Source organism: Saimiri boliviensis, chromosome 1, assembly GCF_048565385.1.
Source record: "Saimiri boliviensis isolate mSaiBol1 chromosome 1, mSaiBol1.pri, whole genome shotgun sequence".
Taxonomy (NCBI): domain Eukaryota; kingdom Metazoa; phylum Chordata; class Mammalia; order Primates; family Cebidae; genus Saimiri; species Saimiri boliviensis.
Window position 1 is genome coordinate 250,018,640 of NC_133449.1, and position 25,029 is coordinate 250,043,668.

General features: G+C 39.6%; 1 protein-coding gene across 1 annotated transcript; it reads left to right on the forward strand.

Annotated features, from left to right (window-relative positions):
* The first annotated feature begins 2,226 nt into the window (after positions 1 to 2,226).
* On the forward strand, positions 2,227 to 5,010 carry ACTBL2 (actin beta like 2). The gene has a single exon (XM_003925832.4). The coding sequence runs from the start codon at positions 2,327 to 2,329 to the stop codon at positions 3,455 to 3,457; it is 1,131 nt and encodes a 376-aa protein (XP_003925881.1). The 5' UTR covers positions 2,227 to 2,326; the 3' UTR covers positions 3,458 to 5,010.
* The last annotated feature ends 20,019 nt before the right edge of the window (positions 5,011 to 25,029 follow it).

A 25,029-nucleotide genomic window follows, 5' to 3' on the forward strand; every position in this document is an offset into this window, starting at 1 on the left:
CATGGAATGGGGAAAGGATTCCATTCCATGGAATGGTTAGAAGAATTAATACCATGAAAATGGCCATACTGCCCAAAGTAATTTATAGAATCAATGCTATCCCCATCAAGCTACCATTAATCTTCTTCACAGAACTCGAAGAAAAAAAAACTCTTTAAACTTCATATGGAATCAAAAGAGAACTTGCATAGCCAAGACAACCCTAAGTAAAAAGAACAAAGCTGGAGGCATCATGCTACCTGACTTCAAACTATACTACAAGGCTACAGTAATCAAAGCACTATGGTACTGGTACCAAAACAGAGATATAGACCAATGGAACAGAACAGAGGCCTTGGAAGTAATGACGCACATCTACAACCATCTGATCTTTGACAAACCTGACAAAAACAAGCAATGGGGAAAGGATTCTCTGTTTAATAAATGGTGTTGGGAAAACTGGCTAGCCATGTGCAGAAAGCTGAAACTGGACCCCTTCCTTACACCTTACATTAAATCAATTCCAGATGGATTAAAGATTTAAACATAAGACCTAACACTATAAAAATCCTAGAAGAAAACCTAGACAATACCATTCAGGATACAGGCATAGGCAAGGAATTTCATGACTAAAACATCAAAAGCAATGGCAACAAAAGCCAAAATAGACAAATGGGATCTAATTAAACTAAAGAGTTTCTGCACAGCAAAAGAAACAATCATTAGAGTGAACCAGCTACCAATAGAATGGGAAAAACTTTTTGCAATCTTCCCATCTGACAAAGGGCTAATATCCAAAATCTACAAAGAACTAAAGCAGATTTATAAGAAAAAAACAAACCCATTCAAAAGCAGGCAAAGGATATGAACAGACACTTTTCAAAAGAAGGCATTTATGACGCCAAAAAACATGAAAAAATGCTCATCATCACTGGTCATTAGAGAAATGCAAATAAAAACCACATTGAGATACCATCTCACATCAGTAAGAATGGCGATCATTAAAAAATCTGTAGGCAACAGATGCTGGAGAGGATGTGGAGAAATAGGAATACTTTCACACTGTTGGTGAGAGGGTAAATTAGTTCAACCATTGTGGAAGACAGTGTGGAGATTACTCAAAGATCTAGAAATAGAAATTCCATTTGACCCAGCAATCCCATTACTGGGTATATACCCAAAGGATTGTATATATTGTTCTGTTATAAAGACACATGCACACATATGTTCATTGTGGCACTGCTTACGATAGCAAAGACCTGGAACCAACCCAAATGCCTATTGACAATAGACTGGTCAAAGAAAATATGGCACATGTACACCATGGAATACTATGCAGCCATAAAAAATGATGAGTTTGTGTCCTTTGTAGGGACATAAATGAATCTGGAAACCATTATTCTCAGCAAACTGACACAAGAACAGAAAACCAAACACCACATGTTTTCACTCATAGGCGGGTGTTGAACAATGAGAACACATGGACACAGGGAGGGGAACATCACACACTGGGGTCTGTTGAGGGGTGGGGACTAGGGGAGGGATGGTCGGGGGTGGGGAGGTTAGGGAGGGATAACATTGGGAGAAATGCCGGATGTAGGTGACGGGGGGATGGAGACAGCAAACCACCATGGCATGTGTGTACCTATGCAACAATCCTGCAAGATCTGCACATGTACCCTAGAACTTAAAGTACAATTAAAAAACAAACAAAAATAGCTTTCAGGCTTCCATCCAAGACCTCCTAATCAATTTATACCACGGAATCTACATTTGAATACAAACACCACCAAATAAGTTGTACTTGTCATTGTCAAACTGCTCTATAAAATACATTTCTTTTGGAAAGCTTCACAGACAAGAAATAGAAAGATAAAGCTAGTGTAGGGAAAGTGAACTCCGAAGGATGCTAAGAAGGGAAACTTCCTCTCAGCAGTGTTGCCAAACCTAGCACCAGCTTTCTTTCATCTTGCTTTTATATCCCCCACTGCATCATCATAGTTATCTGGAGACCTCACCAGGCAGGCTGACAGTCGTGTGTGGGTTGCCTAATTACAGGAACTGGAGATTTGACCACTTGGCAGCCAATTTTCTCTTTATGAAGAAAGGTCTAATGACTTATATAATCATCATCATCATCAAGACCTCAAAGATGACCTCACCCAGAAATGCTGGAAACTGGTGGAGTAGGATATGGGTGGAGCCAGTGTGTTCCTTTAAATACCTGTGGTCCGGTGCAGGCTCCCCTGTCTGAAGGCATTTCTGGAGTGTTTTAGGCCTGTCCACTTCTATTTTGCACTATCTATTTGACTCCTGTTGACTCGTCTGGAAGATCCCGGCCAGCACCATGACTGATGATGAGCTATCTGCCTTGGTAGTGGATAACGGGTCAGGGATGTGCAAGGCAGGCTTTGGTGGTGATGATGCCCCCCGAGTTGTGTTTCCCTCCATGATAGGGCGTCCTCGACACCAGGGTGTTATGGTAGGCATGGGCCAGAAGGACTGCTATGTGGGAGATGAGGCTCAGAGCAAGAGGGGCATCCTGACTCTGAAGTATCCTATCGAGCATGGAGTGGTCACCAACTGGGACGATATGGAGAAGATCTGGTACCACACGTTCTACAATGAGCTCCGTGTGGCACCAGATGAGCATCCCATCCTCCTCACCGAGGCACCCCTGAACCCCAAGATCAACCGGGAAAAGATGACTCAGATCATGTTCGAGGCTTTCAACACACCAGCCATGTATGTGGCCATCCAGGCTGTGCTGTCCCTCTACGCCTCAGGACGGACCACAGGCATCGTGATGGATTCTGGGGATGGGGTCACTCACACCGTGCCCATCTATGAAGGTTACGCCCTGCCTCATGCCATTCTACGCCTGGATCTGGCAGGCAGAGACCTGACTGATTACCTCATGAAGATCCTGACAGAGCGAGGCTATAACTTCACCACCACTGCTGAGCGGGAGATTGTGCGAGATGTCAAAGAGAAGCTGTGCTACGTGGCCCTGGACTTTGCGCAGGAGATGGTCAGTGCAGTTGCATCCTCCTCACTGGAACGGAGCTATGAGCTTCCTGACGGGCAGGTGATCACCATTGGGAATGAACGCTTCCGATGCCCTGAAGCCATTTTCCAGCCTTCCTTTCTGGGCATTGAGTCCAGTGGGATCCATGAGACAACCTTCAACTCCATCATGAAGTGCGATGTGGATATTCGCAAGGATCTCTACGCCAACACCGTGTTATCCGGAGGCAGCACCATGTACCCAGGCATTGCTGACCGGATGCAGAAGGAAATCATAACCTTGGCACCCAGCAACATGAAAATCAAGATCATAGCTCCCCCAGAGCGGAAGTATTCTGTTTGGATTGGGGGCTCCATCCTGGCCAGCCTGTCCACGTTCCAGCAGATGTGGATCAGTAAGCAGGAATATGATGAGGCTGGTCCTCCTATCGTTCACAGAAAATGTTTCTGAATGGGCTTCCATGTTAGTGGCTTTACATTTTCCCTTTTCCTAGGTCATAGTGATGGTACTGCTTTTATCCATTTTCAGTAGAATCAAGGTAAATATTTCACTTTTCTTAGGGTATAAACCAGAAAACCTATTTCTCCATCCAAGTATCCTGAGCTCTTACCCGGATAACCACATCTGGATCTCTGTCAAGTGAAGGTGAATTCTAATGCCATATTCTATTTTCTTCGCCTATACAGTTCAAAGATATGTAGGCCAGCTTAAATACATATAAGTGACAAGGAGTAAAATCATGAGAAATGTCATTTCAGAATGAATAACTTTAATTTTCAAGCTTTAAAACCTAGTTCTTGCTAAAATATTTAACGAGAACAGGCTGTATAAACTTGTTTTAAAAAAAAAAAAAGGTGTATATGCATTTAGCAACCATGTCTTACTAGTTAAATATCTTTGTTTAGCTTACTTATTTGTATGGAGGTAACGAATTATAAAGTTCAATAATATCCATATATACATAAGCACCAGGGAAATAAAATATATTGTGATATATACTGATGAAAATAACTATCTGAACAGCTAATGCGAACTTCTTTACTCCCAAAAGTCACCATTTTAATAGGTACATATTTTAATTGTTTCCCTTACTAAATAAGCATAATGAAACAGCCACCATTCCATTAATGTTTATAAATCATCTAAATTTTCAGCTCATAGTAGAGTTCTGCTGGTCAAACCGTATTTTAATATCTTTCTTATTGAACCTCCTCATACCAAAACTACAGACAATGTCTAATTCTTAAAATAGAGATGGATATTATAGTATCGAATTAATGTCATTATGGCACAGTTTGACAGAGGTAATTTTATTTCTATTTCTTAGCATAATAGCATATCTTGAATAATTTTTGTAGACAATGATTATGGATATTTCTCTTATGCAAGGATTTCACTATGGGAAAACATAGCTGCAGCATCTTTATTAATTGTACATTTTACTACCAGTATAGTAACACAATTTTATCCTTGGAAAGATTTTAGAATAATTCTATTTTATTATATCCAGTAACTAGCAATACTTCTTTATGCAAAGTGTCTCTGACATACTAACATCTTTGAAAATATCAGTGTATCTTCCTATAACATCTAAAATATTTTAGTTATTCCAGTGGTGATTTATCAACCAATATTAAGTACCAGTATGTTTATTCCAATCTACGCTGTGATTTCTGATTTGGATATCAGGATTATTTGTATTTTTTAGGGTAATTTCTGAAATTTTAAAATGTTTATTTGGGTGTCTTATTTGAGTATTATCAGGTTCTCTGGAGGGAGGAATCAGAGTTCTTCTTAGTTGGGAAACTTATGTTATAAATCTTTAAAATGAAATCAGTAAGAATTTTTTGTTTAAGATAATACTTTTCAAATAATTTGATTATTCCTTATTGCCTTTATCTGACAAGATAATTTTTAAAATGCATGTAACCAAAATTAATCTCTAAAAATACTTTATTTTTTATAACTTGGTTTCAGTACATTAAAATTGCTTCATACTTGTATACTTGGATTTCATGTTATTTCTCCTCAACCATTCTCTTAGAATTAGAGAATGATCCCAGTAGGATCTCTTTTCCTATGTGTGACCTATTTATCTGTATGTTACAATTTTGCGCCTCATACATTTAGTCATGTAAACATTAAAAGAAATTTTTATAAAGGATAGCTAGCCATTTAATATTATATAGATTTCTCATAATCTCAATTTTAAAGCTGAGATTTAGTGGATGAACTGGTCTTCAGGTAATTAATAGGCAGAGGCAATGTCAACAATAACTATCATAATATCTTGGATTTATATGCTGCAATGCATTTCATTTGCAGAGTGAGTAGTTATCACAAACATTCTGACCTGCATTCCGAATTTCCAAAAAAAAAAATACATCTTCCCACCCACATAATATATATGGGACAGGTAACATGAACTTCCAAGAGTGAGCTATAGAACCCCACAGCATTAGGTGAAAATAGGAACCCCATAATGCAAATTACACATTATAAATTTTGAATTACTGTGGTAATTTAAGAGCTCATTATATATAAAATCTACAATTTTTAGATGACTAGTTGGTAAATTGTCAGAAACTTAAACCTAGAGTTTTGGGGATTCTCCTCTTTTTCAATATTGACTGACGTATGGATGAGTTTAATGAGGAAACAGCCCATTTCACAACTTTCTATTTTAGAATGAAAGAATGCCATCTACATAGGTAATACAATTAACGTGCTATTCATGTGTCACTAGCCCGGCTCATCAACCAAGTTATTTAGAGAACTTTATATAAATATAGGGTCCCCAGCCCTGGGCTCAGAAGGTCTGGTTTAGTGGGTCTAAAATGAGCATGAAAAATCCAAATGCACAGCCAACTAGAGGAATCACAGCTCTACGGAATTCAAAATCCCAGCACATTATAGGCTCCATGGACAGAAAAGGACCCTTCCTCCAAAGATGAGACGGCACTGAAGCAGGTTTCCTGGATGAATTTCATACCTTTGTAAATGATTTTCACTCTCCCTCAGTGACACCTTCTGAGCAGCAATCTAAGGCCAGGACTGTATCGTAATCCCCTGCACACTGTTATTTCCCAGTCACAGATAATACTTTTTCTGAAAGTATGCCTGATCCAATGCCAGTTCCTACACTCTTCTACTCTTCTTTCATAACATGCAAATGTGCTTATTTTTCAATAGTGAGTTACGGTAATCCTAGGATACAGTTTGGACTATATCCTACCTAGATACGCAATTCACAATTCTGTAATACAGAGGACCGATGAGTATTACATTATCCAGGCAATCAAAGGATAATCCTTTGAGAGACAAGGACTTTACCACATTTATTCACTCATTACACAATTGTTAATTCAATGCCTTATGCCAGAATGTTCTTCAAGCACATACGAGTTATACCAAACACAAAAACTTTTCTTATGTGTCTCAGGCAGCATTATGATCACTAATTATTGGGGTTGGTATGGTGATAAATTCTTATTTTGAATACTTCTGTTTCACTATACCAGAAGCTGGTTTTAAAAATGTAAAACAACAAAAAAAGTTTACAATTTTAAAGGCTCATTTCAAAAGGATCCTTCAAAAGTCTAGAAAAGAATCCCCTTTTCCAAGAAAAACCAGCAACTCCTCCCTTGAATCCCTACTGTATTGTCTACACGCATACAGCATCATAAACCCATCACAAATGTGCCCACCATTCCCACCCCCAACACTGTCAATATGCACCTGGGGGACAGAGACAGGAAAAGTATTTATTCTTCCTTTGAATCCTCCAGCTTTTTCCTAGTGCCAGGCACATCGTATTGATACATGCTTTGCATTAACAAGTTAATGAGTTCATGGATTCTGATGTACCTTGGGAACCCAGTTCTGCATTACCTATATCTTGCTAATCTAGTCTCAGCCCTGTCTGTCATCATCTGTCTGTTTTGTTGGTAATATGTTTCCTCTGAAGCGTATTTTCTCTTTTTTCTTTCTTCCTCTTTTCTTTCCTTTTCCATCCACTTATTCAATGCTTCTCAACATGTAAAGCTGGATTGTACTTTTCCCCAACATACTGTCATTTATTCCATATTGAAAATCATCACTAACATCATTTTTCAACAAGACATGAGGGCTTACATACAGGAGAGTCCAGTAGCGGCGGGCTACACAGGAGAACTGCCTTACATACAGAAATGGTCCAGTTGTGGCAGGCTCAAGAAGATACCCACCTTACATACAGTCTAGTGGTGGCAGGCTGGACAGCATAACCACACAGCCCAGACTAACACTATTTTAATACCACTCATTTATCTTGATTAACCCGGAGCATCTCATATTGTTTCTTTTAACTTTTATGTTAGAGTCAGAGGGTATGTCCCTCTGACACAGGTTTGTTACCTAAATATATTGCATGATGTTGAGATTTGGGGTACAAATAAGCCAATAACCCAGGTAATGAGCATAGTACTCAATAGTTTTTCAACCTTTGCATCCCTTCTCCTCCTATACCTTTATGTCCATAAGGACCCAATGTTTAGCTTTCACTTTAAGTGAGAACAGGAAGTATTTGGTTTTCTGTTTCTACATTATTTTGCTTAGGATAATGGCCTCCAGTGGAGCTAGACTTTAGTAGTTTTTATTTGTCCATAAAAGTTTGTTATTCTTCTGACTGGTCAAAGGATCATCAATCACATCTCTTGGAATATATGCCATCTATGTGGCTTCCGAAATTTAGAAGAAAGAAAGAGAAAGATTGAGAGAGAGGGAGAGAAACTAAAGAAAAGGGGAGAGAAAGAAAGAAAGGCTTTCCCAGAGTACAATAGTAAATTCAGTTCTTTTAATCTATCTGCTTTCTTGCTGATATTTTTCTCTTTTTGCTAAGCTCCAATTGCTCTAGAGTTGACAGTTTCAGATATCTGACTCCAACAACTCAGACATTATAATGTATTAAAAAGTGTGCCTTTCTGGTAACTATTCACAGCCTCCTTCCAGAGTTTATAAAAGATTCCTTTCAAAAAATGTTTGAAGTTAGGAACTAAGCATGTGGTTTGCCTAATACTGCTTCCAGATGTTGATAAGTACAGTTGGAATGTCTTTAAAGATATATATGTATATATCAGTAGACAGACTACTCATTAAAATTAATTTATACTTTAAGACTTCCTTTTTAAATGTAAAAGGAACTGTTTGAGCTATAACTGTCATTTTAAGAAAAGAAAAACTAACACCATAAGTAACAAAGACTCTAGAGCCTCCTCAAGTTCGCCTGCCTTGTTTTTAATCCTATTCCAAATCCGATGTCCTAATAACCTTATCGTTTTAAGTTCAGTTACATCTATTCAACAGATGTTCCAGTACGATATGATGACAGAAGTTTTATCTAGACAACAGCCTAACACCGCTTTAAAAAGTGGAAAAACCTTATTTAATTGGCTACTTGACAATATATGTTAAAGCCACGTTATTCTCTTCAGAGTTGGGAATGAGGCATTTGTAACCATACATACACTAAATGGCACTGTCTGGTTCAAAAGGAGCAGATACACAGACCCTACCCAGTAAGAAGGATGAAAGTTTCTGCTCTTGTCCCCTTTATGGGTTTACTGCAGTAAGAAAAGCTTTTCTTGGCCATTTTACAGGTTGAGAGGGAACAGGCAAATCCAGACACCAACATGATATTTTAACATGGCTCCTTCTCTCACACTGCATATTCTCTGTGACCCACTCAAACGTCCCTACATGTCAGCCCTTCTTATAGTAGAGAAATATTAGGTTGGTACAAAAGTATTGCAATTTTTGCCATTAAAAATAATGCAACTACTTCATGTTATTCATTTTTTTCCATAGTTGGTTGTCAAAGGAAAAGCTGGTCTCAGCAGTAAAGACAAAGTCATGTTCTTCAGTGGAAATGCTGGGATCTTCTAAGGCAGCCCACCATGTTCATTATGAAAGTTTTTCACAGAAATATAAACTTTTTATGAATCTTGAAGTACTTTGGCAATTTAAGAGCTTATTACATGTGAAATCTATAATTTCTAGATAATGAGTTGGTAAAATGCCAGAAGAAGTATAGAATACATACTGATTTTTTATAAAAATGGCATTTGTTCGATTATGGGAATCAAAACATTCTATCTTTGGCTAAATTAGTTAATTTTATCAAAACAGAAGAAATCATAGTCAGTAAAATAAAGACAAAATGTACAATTTTAAAATTTTGACAGACTCAGAGAAACAAATGTAGAGAAAAGAAATTATATCAATGAAAAGGGTGGTAAAATGCCAATTAAAAAGAGAATTCTTGTGCTACCAAACTCCAGATGTTATTCCGTCTGTCTAACTGCATTTTGTACTCATTAACCATTCCCTCTTTATCTGCATTCCTTCCTACTACCCTTTCCAGCTGCTGGTAACTGTCACTCTGCTATCTTCATGAGTTCAGAAGATAGTTTCTTCTAGTTTCCACACATGAGTGAGCACATGCAATACAGTAACAGTAATTTATTGTATATCTCAAAATAACTAAAACAGTGGAATTGGAATGTTCCTGACACAAAGAAATGATAACTGCTTGAGGTGATGGATATCCCAATTACTCTGGTTTGATTGTTATACATTATATGCTTGTATCAAAATATCACATGTACCCCATAAATATGTTTAACTATTATATATCTGTGATCATTAAAAGTGCTTTTTCAATTCTGTAGTTTTACCTGATCTCAGTACCACTTACTTATTACTTTCATATTTGAGTCAGTGTAGCCAAAATCTATAGCCAGTCTGCTTGACTGCTCCTCAAACCTTGGCCCCACAAAGGGATCCTTCCCATTCATAGGGTCAAGTATGTAGGATGAATATAGGAGATACTGATTGATTCATTTTGGTTTTTGTCTTGATTTTTAGCTAACCAGCAACTTAATGCTCTTTTTATCGAATAAGATTTTTCTTTAATTCCCTTTTGTATGAAATTTGTTGGGAGGCAAGCCCTGAGTTGCGCTTGTTCATTATCAGCTAGAACTTAGGCTCAGCCGATCAGATGCTAGATGCTCTATTATGAGATTTTCAATACTCAGAATCTGAGAAAGCGATGCAAATTTGCAAGAGCTGTTGAGAAATTACTCAAGGGCATTGTGACACAGGAACTCATTGGCAATCATGGCATGGTCCCATAGTAGAGTGCTAACCAGACTATTGCTTTGGCACAACTTAAGCTAATTTTCTTTTTGGTTTCTGTCCATTTCCCAAGAATGAAATCTGTGAGCTATTCATTGTTCCTTCAAAAATATTTTTTCCTGCTTAAGCTATCTAAAGGCAATTTCTGCTGCATGCAATTAAGTATGTTGACTGGAACATATTTTGGGCCAGGGAATGGAATTGCAGTTAACAGACCCTTAAAGAATTGGGCAATTCTAGGATTGTTCTTCTGGCTTAATTCAGTCTAAAGGCAGTTAAAAAAAAAAAAAACCCACTAGCATTCAGTAAGGGGAATCTTATAGCTCATAGCAAGCAAGAGTGAAATTGCTCATTAAAATATCTCCTGGGAACACTTAAAATAACACTTTTTGGAGAAAAGGCTGTCGGGGGGATGAAGCTTTCACTGTCATTGAACAGTATAAAGGATATGAGTAATTTCATGCTGAAGGATGGATGGCTGCCTTCACTGACTCCAGCCAGCTTAAAAGAGAGTTAACAAAGTTAAATTCCTACACATAACTCAAAGCACACACTGAGCTAAAAGAATCTTTCATCTCTTAGAGACATAGGGCTGAGTACCTAAAAAACAAACTTCATTGATTGAATTCAAAGATTCACTAGGACTTTCATTTTTTATTTATGACAAAGAGGGAAAAGAATGAGACCCCAAGAACCAGAGTGGCTATTTAGCAGAATTTGAGAACGTGGAGATTCCAAACATCCAGCCCTGACCCTTTGAAGCCAAAGTAGCCTCTTTTCCCTCATTTGATGAGAGCTTTATCATTTGGTTGCACACCTGAAACAGCCTTACTCAATGAAAGGACCTGAAAAGGAAAAGCTAATTTTAACAGTTACAGTCCTTGTAAGTAAAATAGAGAATACTCAGAGGGTTTTAACTGAAGAAAATTTAATTAAAGACTATTTACAGAGGTCTAGACAGGATTAAGGAATCAGTAAGGCATGATGAGACATCCAGGGCTAACAACAGCAGGAATCCATTATCATCACTAAGCTTGAAGGATTAAGAAAAAGGATAGGTGTGATCATAGCCCAGTAAGAATGTCAGGGAAGAGGTGGTATGGCCATAAAGGAATAAATCCCAGCCAGGACACTGGCAAAAGAAAAACAAGAAAAAATCAGAGGTTTCGTCTGTAGGCTTTGGAACCCCCCTCCCTCTGTCTCTGTACAGGGGAGCCTCTCTTTTTTTCTTTCTTCCCTCTTCTTTCTTGCCTATTAAACTCCGTGCTCCTTAAAACTACTCCAAGTGTTTCCATGTCATTTTTTTCTAATTCAACTCGAGACGAAGAAGCTGGTGTTCTCCACTCATTAGAGCCGTATCACTACAACTGTTTTTTTCTAGCATCTATTTCCCAGAATATTTCCTATAAAATATTCCATGGAAAATGCTCTTGATTCTGTCTATTTTAGAGCTCCACTCTAAACCAAAAATAAAATTCTAAGCCCTCAACCAACTGAAAAAAAAAAAAAAAAGAAGAGAAAATCAAAACCCTGACCTCTCCCCTCCTTCACTCCCCAACAGCTTCTAGGGTATCTCCCACTGGTCTGAATCAGTAAGAAGCCAGAGATCAAGGCAAGCCAGGTGATGCAGTTCTTAGAGGTCAGCATACAAAAGAACACAACAAAACAAGGCCGTTATTTGCAGTCATGCAAACAATGGATACATCTGGAAAAATAAGAGGGGTCTTGTAAGCTAAGTCTGGTGGTAATTCAAAATGTGGCTATTATTCTAGACATAGATTTTATTTGCTACTTACTGGAACAAATAAGTAAATTTCCTGTAGCTATTAACATAGTTAATAGTTTCTCTCTGGAATAAAAAATAGCTTTTTAGAAATTTGCTTTTACCTGGTATGGACATAGATAACTTCAACATCTTGCTGCAATTTTAATCGCCCAGTTCTGTAGAACAGTTCAGTATTCAATGACTGTCTCATAATGCCAGAGGATAGCATAGTGGCTTACATCATACTTTGCAATCTGTAGAGCAGAACATATTAGCTCGTTTTAGCAAATCCTACCAAGAGTGCAAGGGATAAAGCTTACAAAAATACAAAACAAGGGTTTTACTTCAGGAGACTTTTTTTATTTAGGGAGGAGGATGGAGATTCGGATATATTTTTAGACTACATGCTCCAAATAACAAGATGCTATCACCTTTGAGTGATCCTTTCTCCCATGGATTCATGCTACATTGAAAGCCATTCTGCCACTTGACTCTTATGATCCAGCAAACACAAAATTTCTCAACAATTCTGTGGTAGGTAGAGTTACTCAATAGAGTTGGGAAGCATCCCCTTCAGCAAGAGTCCCCAAACCCCGGGCCACAGTACTAGTCTGTGGCCTGTTAGGAACCAGGCTGCACAGCAGGCGGCGAGCGGTGGGTGCAAAGCTTCATCTGTGTTTACCACTGCTCCCCATCGCTCATATTTTCGCCTTAGCTCCACCTCCCGTCAGATCAGCGGCAGCATCAGATTCTCCCAGGAGCGCAAACCCAATTGTGAACTACACCTGTAAGGGATCTAGGTTGCACATTCCTTAGCTCCTTTGAGAATCTAGTTCCTATGATCTGTCACTGACTCCCATCACCCCCAGATGAGACCATCTGGTTGCAGGAAGTGAGCTCAGGGTCCCCACTGATTTTACATTATGGTGAGTTGTATAATCATTTCATTATATATTACAATGTAATAATAAGAGAAATAAAGTGCACAATAAATGTAGTGTGCTTGGGTCATCCCAAAACCACTCCCGATCCCGTCCATGGAAAAATTGTCTTCCACAAAATCGTGGTGCCAAAAAGTTTGGAGACTACTGCCCTACAGTTTTAAAGCAACACATGACCCTTTTCAACAAACAGCTGTACCTCTCTAAGAATAAGTTCTCGAATTGCAATTGAGTATAGGTAGAGACTGAGTATGTCATCTTAACATGTAAACTTGCAACCTGAACTACTTATTATAAACTGCTTCACCTAGCCATAAAACCCACCATGCCAGCAGAACTCCATAATCAGGTAGTAGTATATTCAGGCTGAGACTGAATAGATTCAGAAGGTATAAAGACGTTGCACAAACAGATTGCTCACATCCAACCCACATAAGTCCCCATTTCTTGCTGGTAGGTCACAGTGGTAGTGTATGTTGCCGGGAGTTAATGTCAACTTAGAACCAGTATGCAACAATCTCTGAAACGTATGCCTGTAGTTCAAACCCTGCCACAGGAATGGGCCGGGAGAGCAGAGAAGGGGGTCCTCTTAGCAGGCAGATCTGCAATCAGTGCATGCTTTTTTTAACTTTAACTTTGAGGTAAGAATTTCAATAATTTCAGGGCAGTGGCTGACAAGTAAAAGAAATAAAACTGAGGATGACTGACAAACCTAAGGGGGAGACATGAAGGAGAACTTGGAAAGGGAGAGTATTTGTATCTCATGTGAATGCATTTTCAACAGCCCCTGCTGTGGAATAGACTTAATAATCACATTGACCTACTGCTGGCTTGTCATTCTTTTTTCTCAGATGTTCAAGCGCCTGAGCAGTGAGTGCATAAATAGATAAATAAATAAATACATACATACATACATACATACATACAAACACAACAGAAGAGTGCAGAACATGCAGAGGACTGACACCACAGGCTTACACTGCTCAGGGCTACTCGGCTGCTTCCACAGTTGAGTGCCTGCTTTGCTAACATAAGCAACCAGCCCTAAGCCCTGAAAAAGTGACATACCCCAGAGGGGCCAGCCAGAGCCCTGACGGCATGTTGATTACATTGCACCTTTTCCATTATGGATGAAGCACTGGAATTAAAGGCGGATTTGGATTTGTCTTCTCTGCCAATCTTGCTTGCTACTATTACTTTTAGCAAGAACTCACATTGCAGTGAAAATTGGAGGTCAGTGGGTAGGACGTTAAAGGGCTTCAGTGTCTAGTCTGGTACCACATCATCCAGAAGTAACTGGCCTTATAGAAGAGAGGAATGATGTACTGAAGAATCAGCCACAATGCCAGTTAGGAGACAACCCCTGAAAGGTTGGGGTGCTGTCCCCCGGCATGCAGTCATGCGCTGATCCAGTGAGCAAGAAATGGTGTTTTCTCATTACTAGAATACATGGACCTTACAATAGAAAAATAGAAGTTGGGGTAATACCCTTCATTATTACAGCTAATGACTACCTTGCAATTATAGTTATCATCCCTATAGCTCTGCACTCTGATAGTTTAAAGGAGAAGTTGGCAACATTTTTCTGCAAAGACCTGGATAGTAACTATTTTAGGCATTGCAGGACATGCAGTCTCTGTCACAATCATTCTGCCACTATAGCTTGGAAACAGCCATAGGCAATATGTAAATAAGTGAATACGTATGCTCCAAAAAAACATTTATTTACAAAAACAGGTGGCAGGCCTCTGGGTCATTTTCTAAATCTTGGTTTAGAGGAGGAATACTTCAACAAGTGAACATGAAGATTATTTCATTTCATTGAAAACTAATACAATCCCCTGGCCATTTTTTAGCTCCTCTTACTACTGGACAAACTGACATAAAAGGAAATTACTACTGGTACAAATAACTGATCCTGACAATAAAGAAGTAAGTTTGCTGCTTCATTATGGAGACAAGAATGAATATGGATAAGGCCTAGAAAACATCCTGGAGTACCACTTACACAACTATATTCAGAAATAAAATTAAGCAAAGACACTGTAATTTCATATAGACAGAGCACGAAGGCTCAAGTTCTTTGGTGGTGAAGGATCATCCCATTAGGTAAAGTAAGACCAACAGCTGAGTTTCCACCTGAAGGTTTCATTTGGGGGGAAAAAAGTAATGAGTTCCAGATTCAAAATGTTGTTTCAGGATCCAGAAAGACATTGGTTGGAATACACCTTGCACAGCAAGAAGGTAGAGATAGAGGCTATAGTCCTCTTTTCTGCAACTCAAAAAGACATCTAGACAGAGTTGCCTACCGTGTTAAGACAGCTGGGACTGGCAGACCAGAGGCAGAGAAGAAGACACCCCAAGTCAGCCAGAAAGTAAACCTAGCACTTGTGTGGTGGAGTAGATCAGCACCTTCCAATTCCTAGCATAAAGGTGCTGAGACGGGGAGGGAAGCAGTATGTTTATCTTGATGATCATAGTTTCACTAACTGTGATTAATATGCTCTGTGCTAAGAAGATTAACAGTACTAAAGAACAGTAAGCAATGTGTTTGTTCTCATCAGATTGCTCTGGATGAAAACACAAGACATAAGTACCAAAAAATATAAATTGAAACTAAGATAAGTGTACAAGTGATATTAGGAAGTACATAAAATTTCTAGTGATAAATTCCATGATTCAATGACCTCTGAGAAAGAATAACCAATGTGTAGCTTTGCTGATGACTGCTGGAGCAGGGGCTGGGGCTCTTGTGTACACATGCTTTATTTTCATAAAACCACTCAGGGTCTCATGAAGGTGATCTAATCAAGGTGGTTCTTTTTTTTTTTTTTTAGAAATGGGTTATATTGACCAGGCTGGTCTCCAATGCCTGGCCTCAAGTTACCAATCTCAGCCTCCCAAAGTGCTGGGAATACAGGCAAGAGCCACTGCACCCGGCCTAATTAAGGTGGTTCTAACAGCTCCTGGAACACTAATGTGTGGTTATTTTTAGAGAACTGAGCAGCTATTCCAAACAATTGAGCAGGGGTGTTTAGGGCTGTGATAAATTGTAATGGACCCAAGAGAGGACAAGAGTTATGGCTTCTGGACAGTAGTATCATAGAAGACTTCTAGACAGAGGTGAGTTACACTTTGAAGGGAGTGTTTCAGTCCTCTTTGTTCTGTGTATAGCAGCTACATTTTTTAAAATGGTAAAAATAAGGCATTATCCAGATAAGAACCAGGGGTGATTTAGAATCAGTAGACCATGTGGGAGCAGCAAGGTATAAAGGGTATGGGTTGCTGATGAAGCTGGACCAGGGAAGACCAAAATTGAAATTCAGGATCCTTTCTGTTCAGACCCTAAATGTCTGGGGGGAGCACGTAACACTAGGCTAAGACAAAGAAATTCTGACCAGCAAAAAGAAAGAGAATGCAGCAGCCCAAGAATTAATGTGATCCACAGCAGGGTAGCCTTGTACTTACTGGCATGCTCAAGAGAGAGATCCGGCTGCGTGTGGGCAGTGTGGAGCCAACTGCATTTTACCTTTCAGGTAACTTGAGCATTAAGGAGTGGCAAGAGGCCTTGCTCATTGCAGTAAGAACCTACAGCATCATCAAACGATTAATGCTAGGTGTGTTGTTCAATGGGGCGCATTTCCCAGGCTTTTCGATTGAGGACCTGTACCTGGAGAAGCATGACTGTGGCATGAGAGTCACAGGCTTCATGTGGATTTCCCCAGGCATGAGGAATAGAATTTCAGTTGAAAGTGAACATTTGCTTGGAACTTTTAAAGTTTCAACCACTCATATTGGTGGAATCTGTTCTCTTTGAAAATGTGAGAAATGTTTGCCATTTGAAATTTTTATTTCCAGACCCAGAAATATTAAGATTTACAGCTTTAGAAAAGAAACACATGCTTTAAAATGTGATGAAATATCAAGCCATTCCAGGGAATATGCTTAAGTAACTTTAGATGAATCCAACAAGACTTAAGTGTATAGATAACTTGGAGAACTCATCCTCTTCCAAAGGAATCTGCAGCATTTCCACCAATTATTTTAATGTTAGCCCATTACACATTGCCATAAATAATATAATAAAATAGAACATCTGTGGATATATTAGATTTCTTTCAGGAAATAAGGAAAAGTGGTATAAAAACTCTGTACAACATTTCTAGAGAGACGAGAACTACCCATTTAAAAATCCAAATCTAATAAAACTAAGAAATAATGAACTCTTCTTTGCTAGGCTTCAATTTAAAGACAAAACAGACTGAGCATTTCGAACTGAGAAGAAAAACTAATTCCATGGAAATTATATAAAGTAAACTGACACTATGCAAAACTCTTTTTAAGATAAAAGTGCTCAAGTCAGGTCAACATTATCTTTTTTAATTCTTCAGGTACAGACAATTCCAGGAAAAAATGATTTAGTCTTTGCTCCTGGATTTATGGTGGATCTATCCCTTCTTATATTTGCCAAATGACTTGAATAATCTCATCACAATACTTTCTTGGAAATTACAGACAGGGACACATTGTGTCTCTCAGTCAATAAATGAGTCAGTAGATACATCAGTCCAATCTAACAAGACATTCCATGCCCTTGGCTGGAATAATAAAATGACAACTAGAAAAGAGAATAATGAAACTGACTTCTAGTGGTTCCTCTAGTCCCCCATATGCGGTGTGCATACAACTATGATGCCCTGCAAAGAGTCTGGGATGAATTAGACCACAGGATTGATGGGTGCTGTGACATGAGTAGCATGTCTTGAGCACCTGTGAGGTTATAGACTTAACCGTTTCTTCACATATTAGGTTTTATTACTTGTTTATATAAAAGCTACTCCCTGAGTAAAACTTTTTATTTTTTCACTCTTTTGAATAACCTTGCATTTTCCAACCAGCTAATGTGGTAAGTGGTTATGGGAGAAGAAACGTTTAAAGAATGAACAGAGCTGTTGCTTCTTCTTTCTAAACCATTCCCAGAATATCAAGACTTCCACAATCTGGGTCCTAGGGACAGCACTGTCCACCAAAGGACTTGTCACTTCTGGACCTCTTTCCCCATTACTGTTTCCTCTTGTCAGACAGCCCCTCCCACCTCAGATATCACCTTCGGTCGGTCACTGTATTTTTCACAATCACCATCAGTTCCAAAGCAATCATCCACTCCCATCCCAAGTAAACCTTCTTTTACTATCTTTTCCAACTCCTCCTCTTTAAAAAGAAAATTATCTGGAGCTGCTAAAAATTCCAGCTTTTTATGTTAAGATATTTAACTGACAAAGATTGTATATATTCAATGTATACAACATGATGATTTGATATACCTCCATTTGAAGTCGAAGCAGTAGATAATTGGTTTATTACAGAGTCCTGCATACTGGACTACCCACAGAAACCTGTTTGGTTTTAGCTTAAAAGTTTGAATTTCAAAATATTACTTAAATAGCCAAAATGTTTCCCAAGCTTAAATCAGCTTTGTGATTGCTTTGAAAAACTGGTCCTGCTTTGTGCTTATAGATGAAGCTGCTGAGACTTGAATGTGTAGCACGTAATCTGCAGATCTGGTTTACTCTTAGTAGTCATTACCAATTATTTTTATCTTAAAAGAGGCCAATTGTCACATTATGGAGAAGGTCATGGTATTTGAAGAGAAGTGTAAGCTCATTATAAGAAATGCAGCTTGTAAAATTGCTTCTTTTTTATAGCAGTCAAACGGGTTATGCATATTCTAATGCATACAGATATTTAGCAGCTATTGAACACCTAATAATAACAGAGAGACATAGCAAATGACACATGTGCAATTCAACTGCTACAGTACCTTATGAGAGAGGTAAGTGGGTCCTTAGCAGGGTAAAGTGGGAGTAATGACCCACTTGTTAGAGAGCTGACTGCACAGACGCTGCCTTTGTGTGTCTCTGGGGTTGATAGCCCTTGGTTTCATCAAGCTTGTGAGTTCCTGAATTCTTGTATTGCAAATCCTCAAATCCTAGGGTTGAAGTGACAATTGCCACAGTGAAGTGTATTCATCTCATAAAGAAATTTCATTTTGAAATCCTTATGGCCAAGCCATGCTTCTTGAAGGAAAAGTATCTTGGATTATCTCTGCAGGTGAGCATCCCCTGGGAAAGCTAATAACAAAGTCTATAACACAGCTGCAACACACATGAAATGCTTTACGGAAACAACTCAAGGTTCAGCATGCCATGAAGCGATTCGAGACAGAGAGTTGTGTGCAGTCAACTAATCAGTTTTCCCAGTTAAGGCAAGTCCCTCAGAAGCCACCAGCCTGGCCTATCACCTGGGCCTCTTGCACAGATGCCTGCGTGCCTAGCTTACTGGCACCTCCCGAGGACAGAGGCTCTCTTCTCCACTAAGATATTGGGGAGCACATTGGGACTTCTCAAAATATAAGTCCAAAAACTGATTCTACAATGCATGTTACTGGGAACTGGGAAATGATTTGAGCTCATCAGAAAGGTAAAGAAAAGCAGCCCAAGGGAGGTGAGTATGAGTTCGTTTCTTTTTTTATTAATAATTTCTATAATATATTTTGCCTTTACACTAAGGCTGTATTTTTTTAACTTTCATTTTAGATTCAGGGGTACATGTGCAGGTTTGTTATACAGGTAAACTCATGTCACAGGGATTTGGTGTACAGATTATTTGGTCACCCAGTTACTTAGTTACTTTTCCTGATGCTCTCCCTCCCTCTACCATCCTCTCTCAAGCAGGCCCCAGTGTCTGTTGTTCCCCTCTTTGTGCCCCAATGGGGCACATTCTCATCATTTAGCTCCCACTTATAAGTGAGAATATGAATATTTGGTTGTCTATTCCTGCATTAGTTTGCCAAGTAGGCAAGAGGTGATTAAGATGAATCACAAAGAGACCTCATGTGTTTCCTATTGCTCTTGCAACTAATTACCACAATTTAGTGACTTTAAGCAACAAACATATTAACTTACAGTTTTGGAGGTCGGGAATCCAAAAAGCATCCTACTGAGCAAAAAATCAAGTTATCCACAGGGCTGCTTCTTCAGGAGGCTCTAAATAATTCTGTTTCCTTGTCTTCTCTGCCTTCTAGAAGCCATCTGCATCCCTGGGTTTATGACTCTCTTCTCCCTTCAAAGCCAGCAGTTACATCGCTCCAACCTTTGCTTCAGCCTTCACACCTCCTCCTCTGACTCTCCTGCTTCCACTCTCACTTATAGGAAACTTGTGATTACATTGAACCCACCTGAATAATCCCATTTCCACACCCTTAACTTAATCACACCTGAAAACTCCGTTTTGCCATGCAAGGTAACATATTCACAGGTGTGGATAATTGAAATGTGGCCATCTTTTCTGGAGGAGTAGCATTATTCTGCCTTTCATGGGATTGTTGTTTATTTAATTTGGAATCTCATGAATAAGCCTCAGATACTGTGAGAACCACATACAGACAGAAACACAAGCCTGAATAGGAGACATTATTGGTCACACCTGGGTGAGACAAAGGGTCCTCTTGCCTCATATTACCTATTAATCCCCCACCCCAGCTCCTACTCACTGCGTAAACTTGCCTTCTCAGACTCACTTTTCTTATATGCAAATTAAATCTAATAACAGAACCTATTTCATAGGATTGCTGGGCTGATTCAATGAAATAATGTGTATGTAGTATTATGCATAGCAAGCATTAAGTATTATTTATAATAGAATAGAATTATTATGTTTTATGTATTAATGATGGTTATAGTAAACATTAAATAAATATTATTTATAATATAATAACATGTATATGTGTATACATAAAAATACATAATACCTATAAATAAATAATGTACATTATTTATTAATGATGGTCATAAATATGCCCAGAGTAAACAAAAACCAGAGAGAAAAAGTAAAATACGCATCTGTAGTATTTTTTGCAGCTGCCACAGGGGATTGCTTTATATTTTAGGCAGATCTAGAAGCCTCTGCATGATTGGGAGCAGGTGGAAGGAGAAGAGCAGTGTGCTGGCTCAGAGGCTGGCTCAGGGTTTCTGACCACCACCAAGGATCAAAACCAAAGCAGCCAATACCCCTCTCACAACCAGGCCAAAGGGCCTCTGGGCAGGAACTTGTGCCTTAGAAGAACACCCAACTACAAACACCAAAGCACAAAGATCTTCTTTCTCTTCTTTTTAGTCTCATAAGAACGTTTTTTGAAAGTGTGATCACTGATTGAGTGAAGGAAAACTAAAGAAGCAGGAATGGGCCAGTGAGCACCCCCAGGCCAGATGGAGCTATGGACTGTGAGCTCCGTGGCATGGCTGTGCCTCATGGGAGGAAAGCAGAAATGAGAACCATGCCACGGCCCTTGCATTTGCCTAACACTGAAAAACAACAAACCATCTACTATATATGTCTGGACAGACTGATCTCCCCAAATACCTGCAGACCCTTTCTCTGCTTTATCTTCTGCTCCAGTGGTACCATCATGGGAAGTGCTTAGAATTACTTGAAATCCCAGATTGTTTTAAAATGAGGTATTTTGAAAGGAAATACACTCTTCCCAGCTCTCCAGGGGTTGACTTGGTCTGTGGTTCCCTTTCTGAGGTTTGACAGCTCCACAGGAGTTTTGAGCTCTGATCATCTTCCCCTGCCCCAGCAGAGCCGGACTATGGCTCGGCTCATGCGAGCAGGCTGGGGCCCAGTGAAACACCCTCCTTTAGCTTCCAGGGCACCAGCAGCTGGACCTGGGAAACAGACTGTAGGAATCTTAAGCAGGAAACTGGCCAGGCTTTGGACATAGTTTCGTTTATAGTTTGAAACATCGAGACATACAGTATGTGTACCTCCAGTTGTACTCTCGCCTTGGGAGCTGTAAATGTTAGGGGCAGATCCATAAGCAGTATTTCCTCCTGCCATCATTAAAGGGATGTTTGAGAACCAGATAGGTGGAATGTATTAGTCTTCCTCCAAGCTCACAGAGACATAGGCCTGCCCACAGAGACTTAAAGAACAGCAGAAGTGGGCAGAGAGGACCCTGCTAGAGAAGAAACATCATCCAAGTAAGGTAAGGTGTCTTCAGGCCTAGAAGTGTAAAATATAGTTTCTCTGCAAATCAGTTCCATGAATTCTACCTGAAGGTGAACAAGGACAGATTCCGAGTTGCAACCACATCCCCTATGGAAAAGGAAACTGGAATTACATTAACAGAGAGAACGTCCTTTAAAAAAAAAAAAAAAAAAAAAACTCTTCAAATGGAGTCCTCTTTTATGTCATATGGTCTTTATTATAAAAAGGATGTAGGGGTCTGGGTCATTTTAGAAGGTATTTCAAGGCAAGTATGTCTGATAGAGCCCTAGGATAACCAGCAGCCAGACTTCCTTGGGAATCCTCATCTGCTGCTCTCGCAAATCCCTGCCAATTCTATGCCTTGAGATCCAACCTTCCGCAGGGAGGCTGACCACCCACGGCTCATAGTCCTGAACAATCATCTCCAACATTTCTAGTATTAGAGTTCCATTTAAGAAAAGCTGCTGCACTGATACAATACAGTGTCTCTCTAAGGAAATACCCCTAGAAGGGAAAGCAACCGAGAGAAGCAAAGCTGAGCTGAACGAACCATGTCAGTGGGAAAATCCCAAATGCTCAGCCAGGAAAATGAATGAACACGTGTGATAAAGAGAGTTGGGAGGGAAGCCAATGCAGAGAATACCCTAAGTAGGTCAGCATTCAGATTATAGCCATCTGCCTGGCAGCTGCAAGCCAGGGAACAGTACAGCATCTGAACACCCCTCCTCAACCATGCTGGGGGCCCAGGGACACACCTCTCTCTCCTTCTCTTTCTCTTTCTCTCCTTTCTCCTAATGCTCAATTCCATCTCCTCCTTCTTTCTCCATTCCCACCTTTATTCCCAAACTTCATAAGTAAACATTCCAACATCTCTGCTATCACCAAATGTCTAATGATGCACATGGCATATCACAGAAAAAAAAAATAGATTACAGAAACAAGGAAATAAAAAGAAAGCCAAAGTCCAAAGCTTTAACAACAACAACAACAAAATCTATCTGCGCACACAGGAACTGGTTTTAGAGCAAGCAATGCACAACATTCTACACTTTCTCCTCAAAGCCCCCGGGCTCATCTCAAAGGTCAGGGAGGAAATGGATGGGGTAGCATCAGTCCTTTTCTTTCCTAAACAATGTCATCTTTGTAAACCTCATGGTAGGTTTTCTAAAATGCTCTGTAAAACCCTGTGTCTCCAAGTTCTCAATTTTGAGAGTGCAATAAAGCTCCCGTGTGCAAACTTGCTTTTTTTCACCCATGGACACGTGTTCAGAATGAAAGAGATGGTCTCATCCATCACTCAGGCTCTTCTTCAACAGGACATGAATGGGGCCGCAGAGGGGAGGGAGGTAGGAGGTCATCTGCTACCAACAACTAGCCTTCACCAGTGTCTTATCTTTCTTCTCCAAGGCCTCCCTGAGGCTATCGGGCCTTCCTCTCTCCCTCAGACTCCTGCCTCTACTGTCCTGAATTGTCATTTCAAAGTTTCACAGTTTTCTCAGAACAGTTTCCATTTCCCTGGCTAGACTGAAAACTTGTTCAGGATTTACATTTCATCTCAGTCTCACCCTATCCCTACTCCCATAGATACCCTAGTGCAGAGCTGGTTCCTGTTCCAGTCGATTGTGAGTTGGCATTCACCACCTGATGCGGTGCTGAGAGCTTGCTCCCTGCTGGGAAGTAATGGATTTTCAGGTACGGATTTTCTATGAGTAGAGGGGAATGCTAGGAAGCAGCCCTGTGTACCAAAAAAGCACAGACTTCAGAGAAGGACCAACCGGAATCCAAAGCCTAACCCTGCCACTCCTTGTAACTTAAGAAGTTACTTTACCTTTCTTCATCTGCTTCTCTATCTGGAAAGCAGGAAAATAATACTAACCTCTCAGCATAGATACATGATGAGTACAGTAGATAATATATTTATTGGCAAAATAATTGGATGGCAGAAAAAAAAAAAAAAAAAACATTCACCAGTGCCCTCCTGGAGTGATTTCAGTATTTTTAAAGGAATAATATATTAAGAAAATCAGGAGTTAGAGTGAGCTCAAAACGCATGCTCAAGCCATAAAAAGTATTTGGTATATAGGCTTCAAAAGAGAGCGAATGTTTGAAATCTGATAAGCAGAGGCTTTTTATTTATTTATTTATTTTGGAGGAGAAGGAGGAGGAAGAGGTTTAGGTTACACCGACTCGGAGCAGCACTGAGACAAAGCTGAACTGAGCAACTGAGCTTCACGTTACATCCCAGAATTCCTTTATGAAAATCAAAATGGACTTACAGTTGACATGTTTATGTAACATATAGCAAGTCATTTTGTAATAGTTTTTCCCAAAAATATTGTTCCGAATAAATGTCATCTTATAACTAAGAGTATCCAATAATTAAACACTGTGATTCAGTGTAGGTTTTTAGTAAGTGACATTTTTTTTCCTTCTTTTCTCCTGTTTCCCCTGTAGGCACAGGAGGAGAAATGAGCAATATCAACCCGCTAGGCACAGAGGAGCTACAGAAGGAAAGGAAGATTTGGAGCCAAAAATAGCCCCAATTTTTTGAATTCATGACTAGAGCTAGAATATCCCCCTTCCCAGGTAAGAACAATTAATTCAATCACTGCTGTTAGCTTCAACACCACATTCCTATTATTCAGCCCGCTGTTCCTTCCATTCAATTCCACAAACATTGTTTAGTACCTCTTCTAACCTAGTTGCCATAGGAACCCCCAAAATGAAGAAAACATTTTCTTGCCCTAAAGGAGGTCACTAGTCAGATGAACATGACACATACAAAAATAACAGGGAGCCGGGTGCAATGACTCAGGCCTGTAATCACAGCACTTTGGGAGGGTAAGGCAGGTGGATTGCTTGAGGTCAGGATTCCAAGACCAGCCTGACCAATGTGGTGAAATCCAATCTCTACTAAAAATATCAAATATTAGCTGGGCATAGTGGTGCACACCTGTAGTCCTAGCTACTCAGGAGGCTGAGGCAGGAGAATCAATTGAACCTGGGAGGTGGAGGTTGCAGTGAGCTGAGATTGTGCCACTACAGTCTAGCCTGGGCGACAGAGTGAGACTCCATCTCAAAAATAAATAAATAAA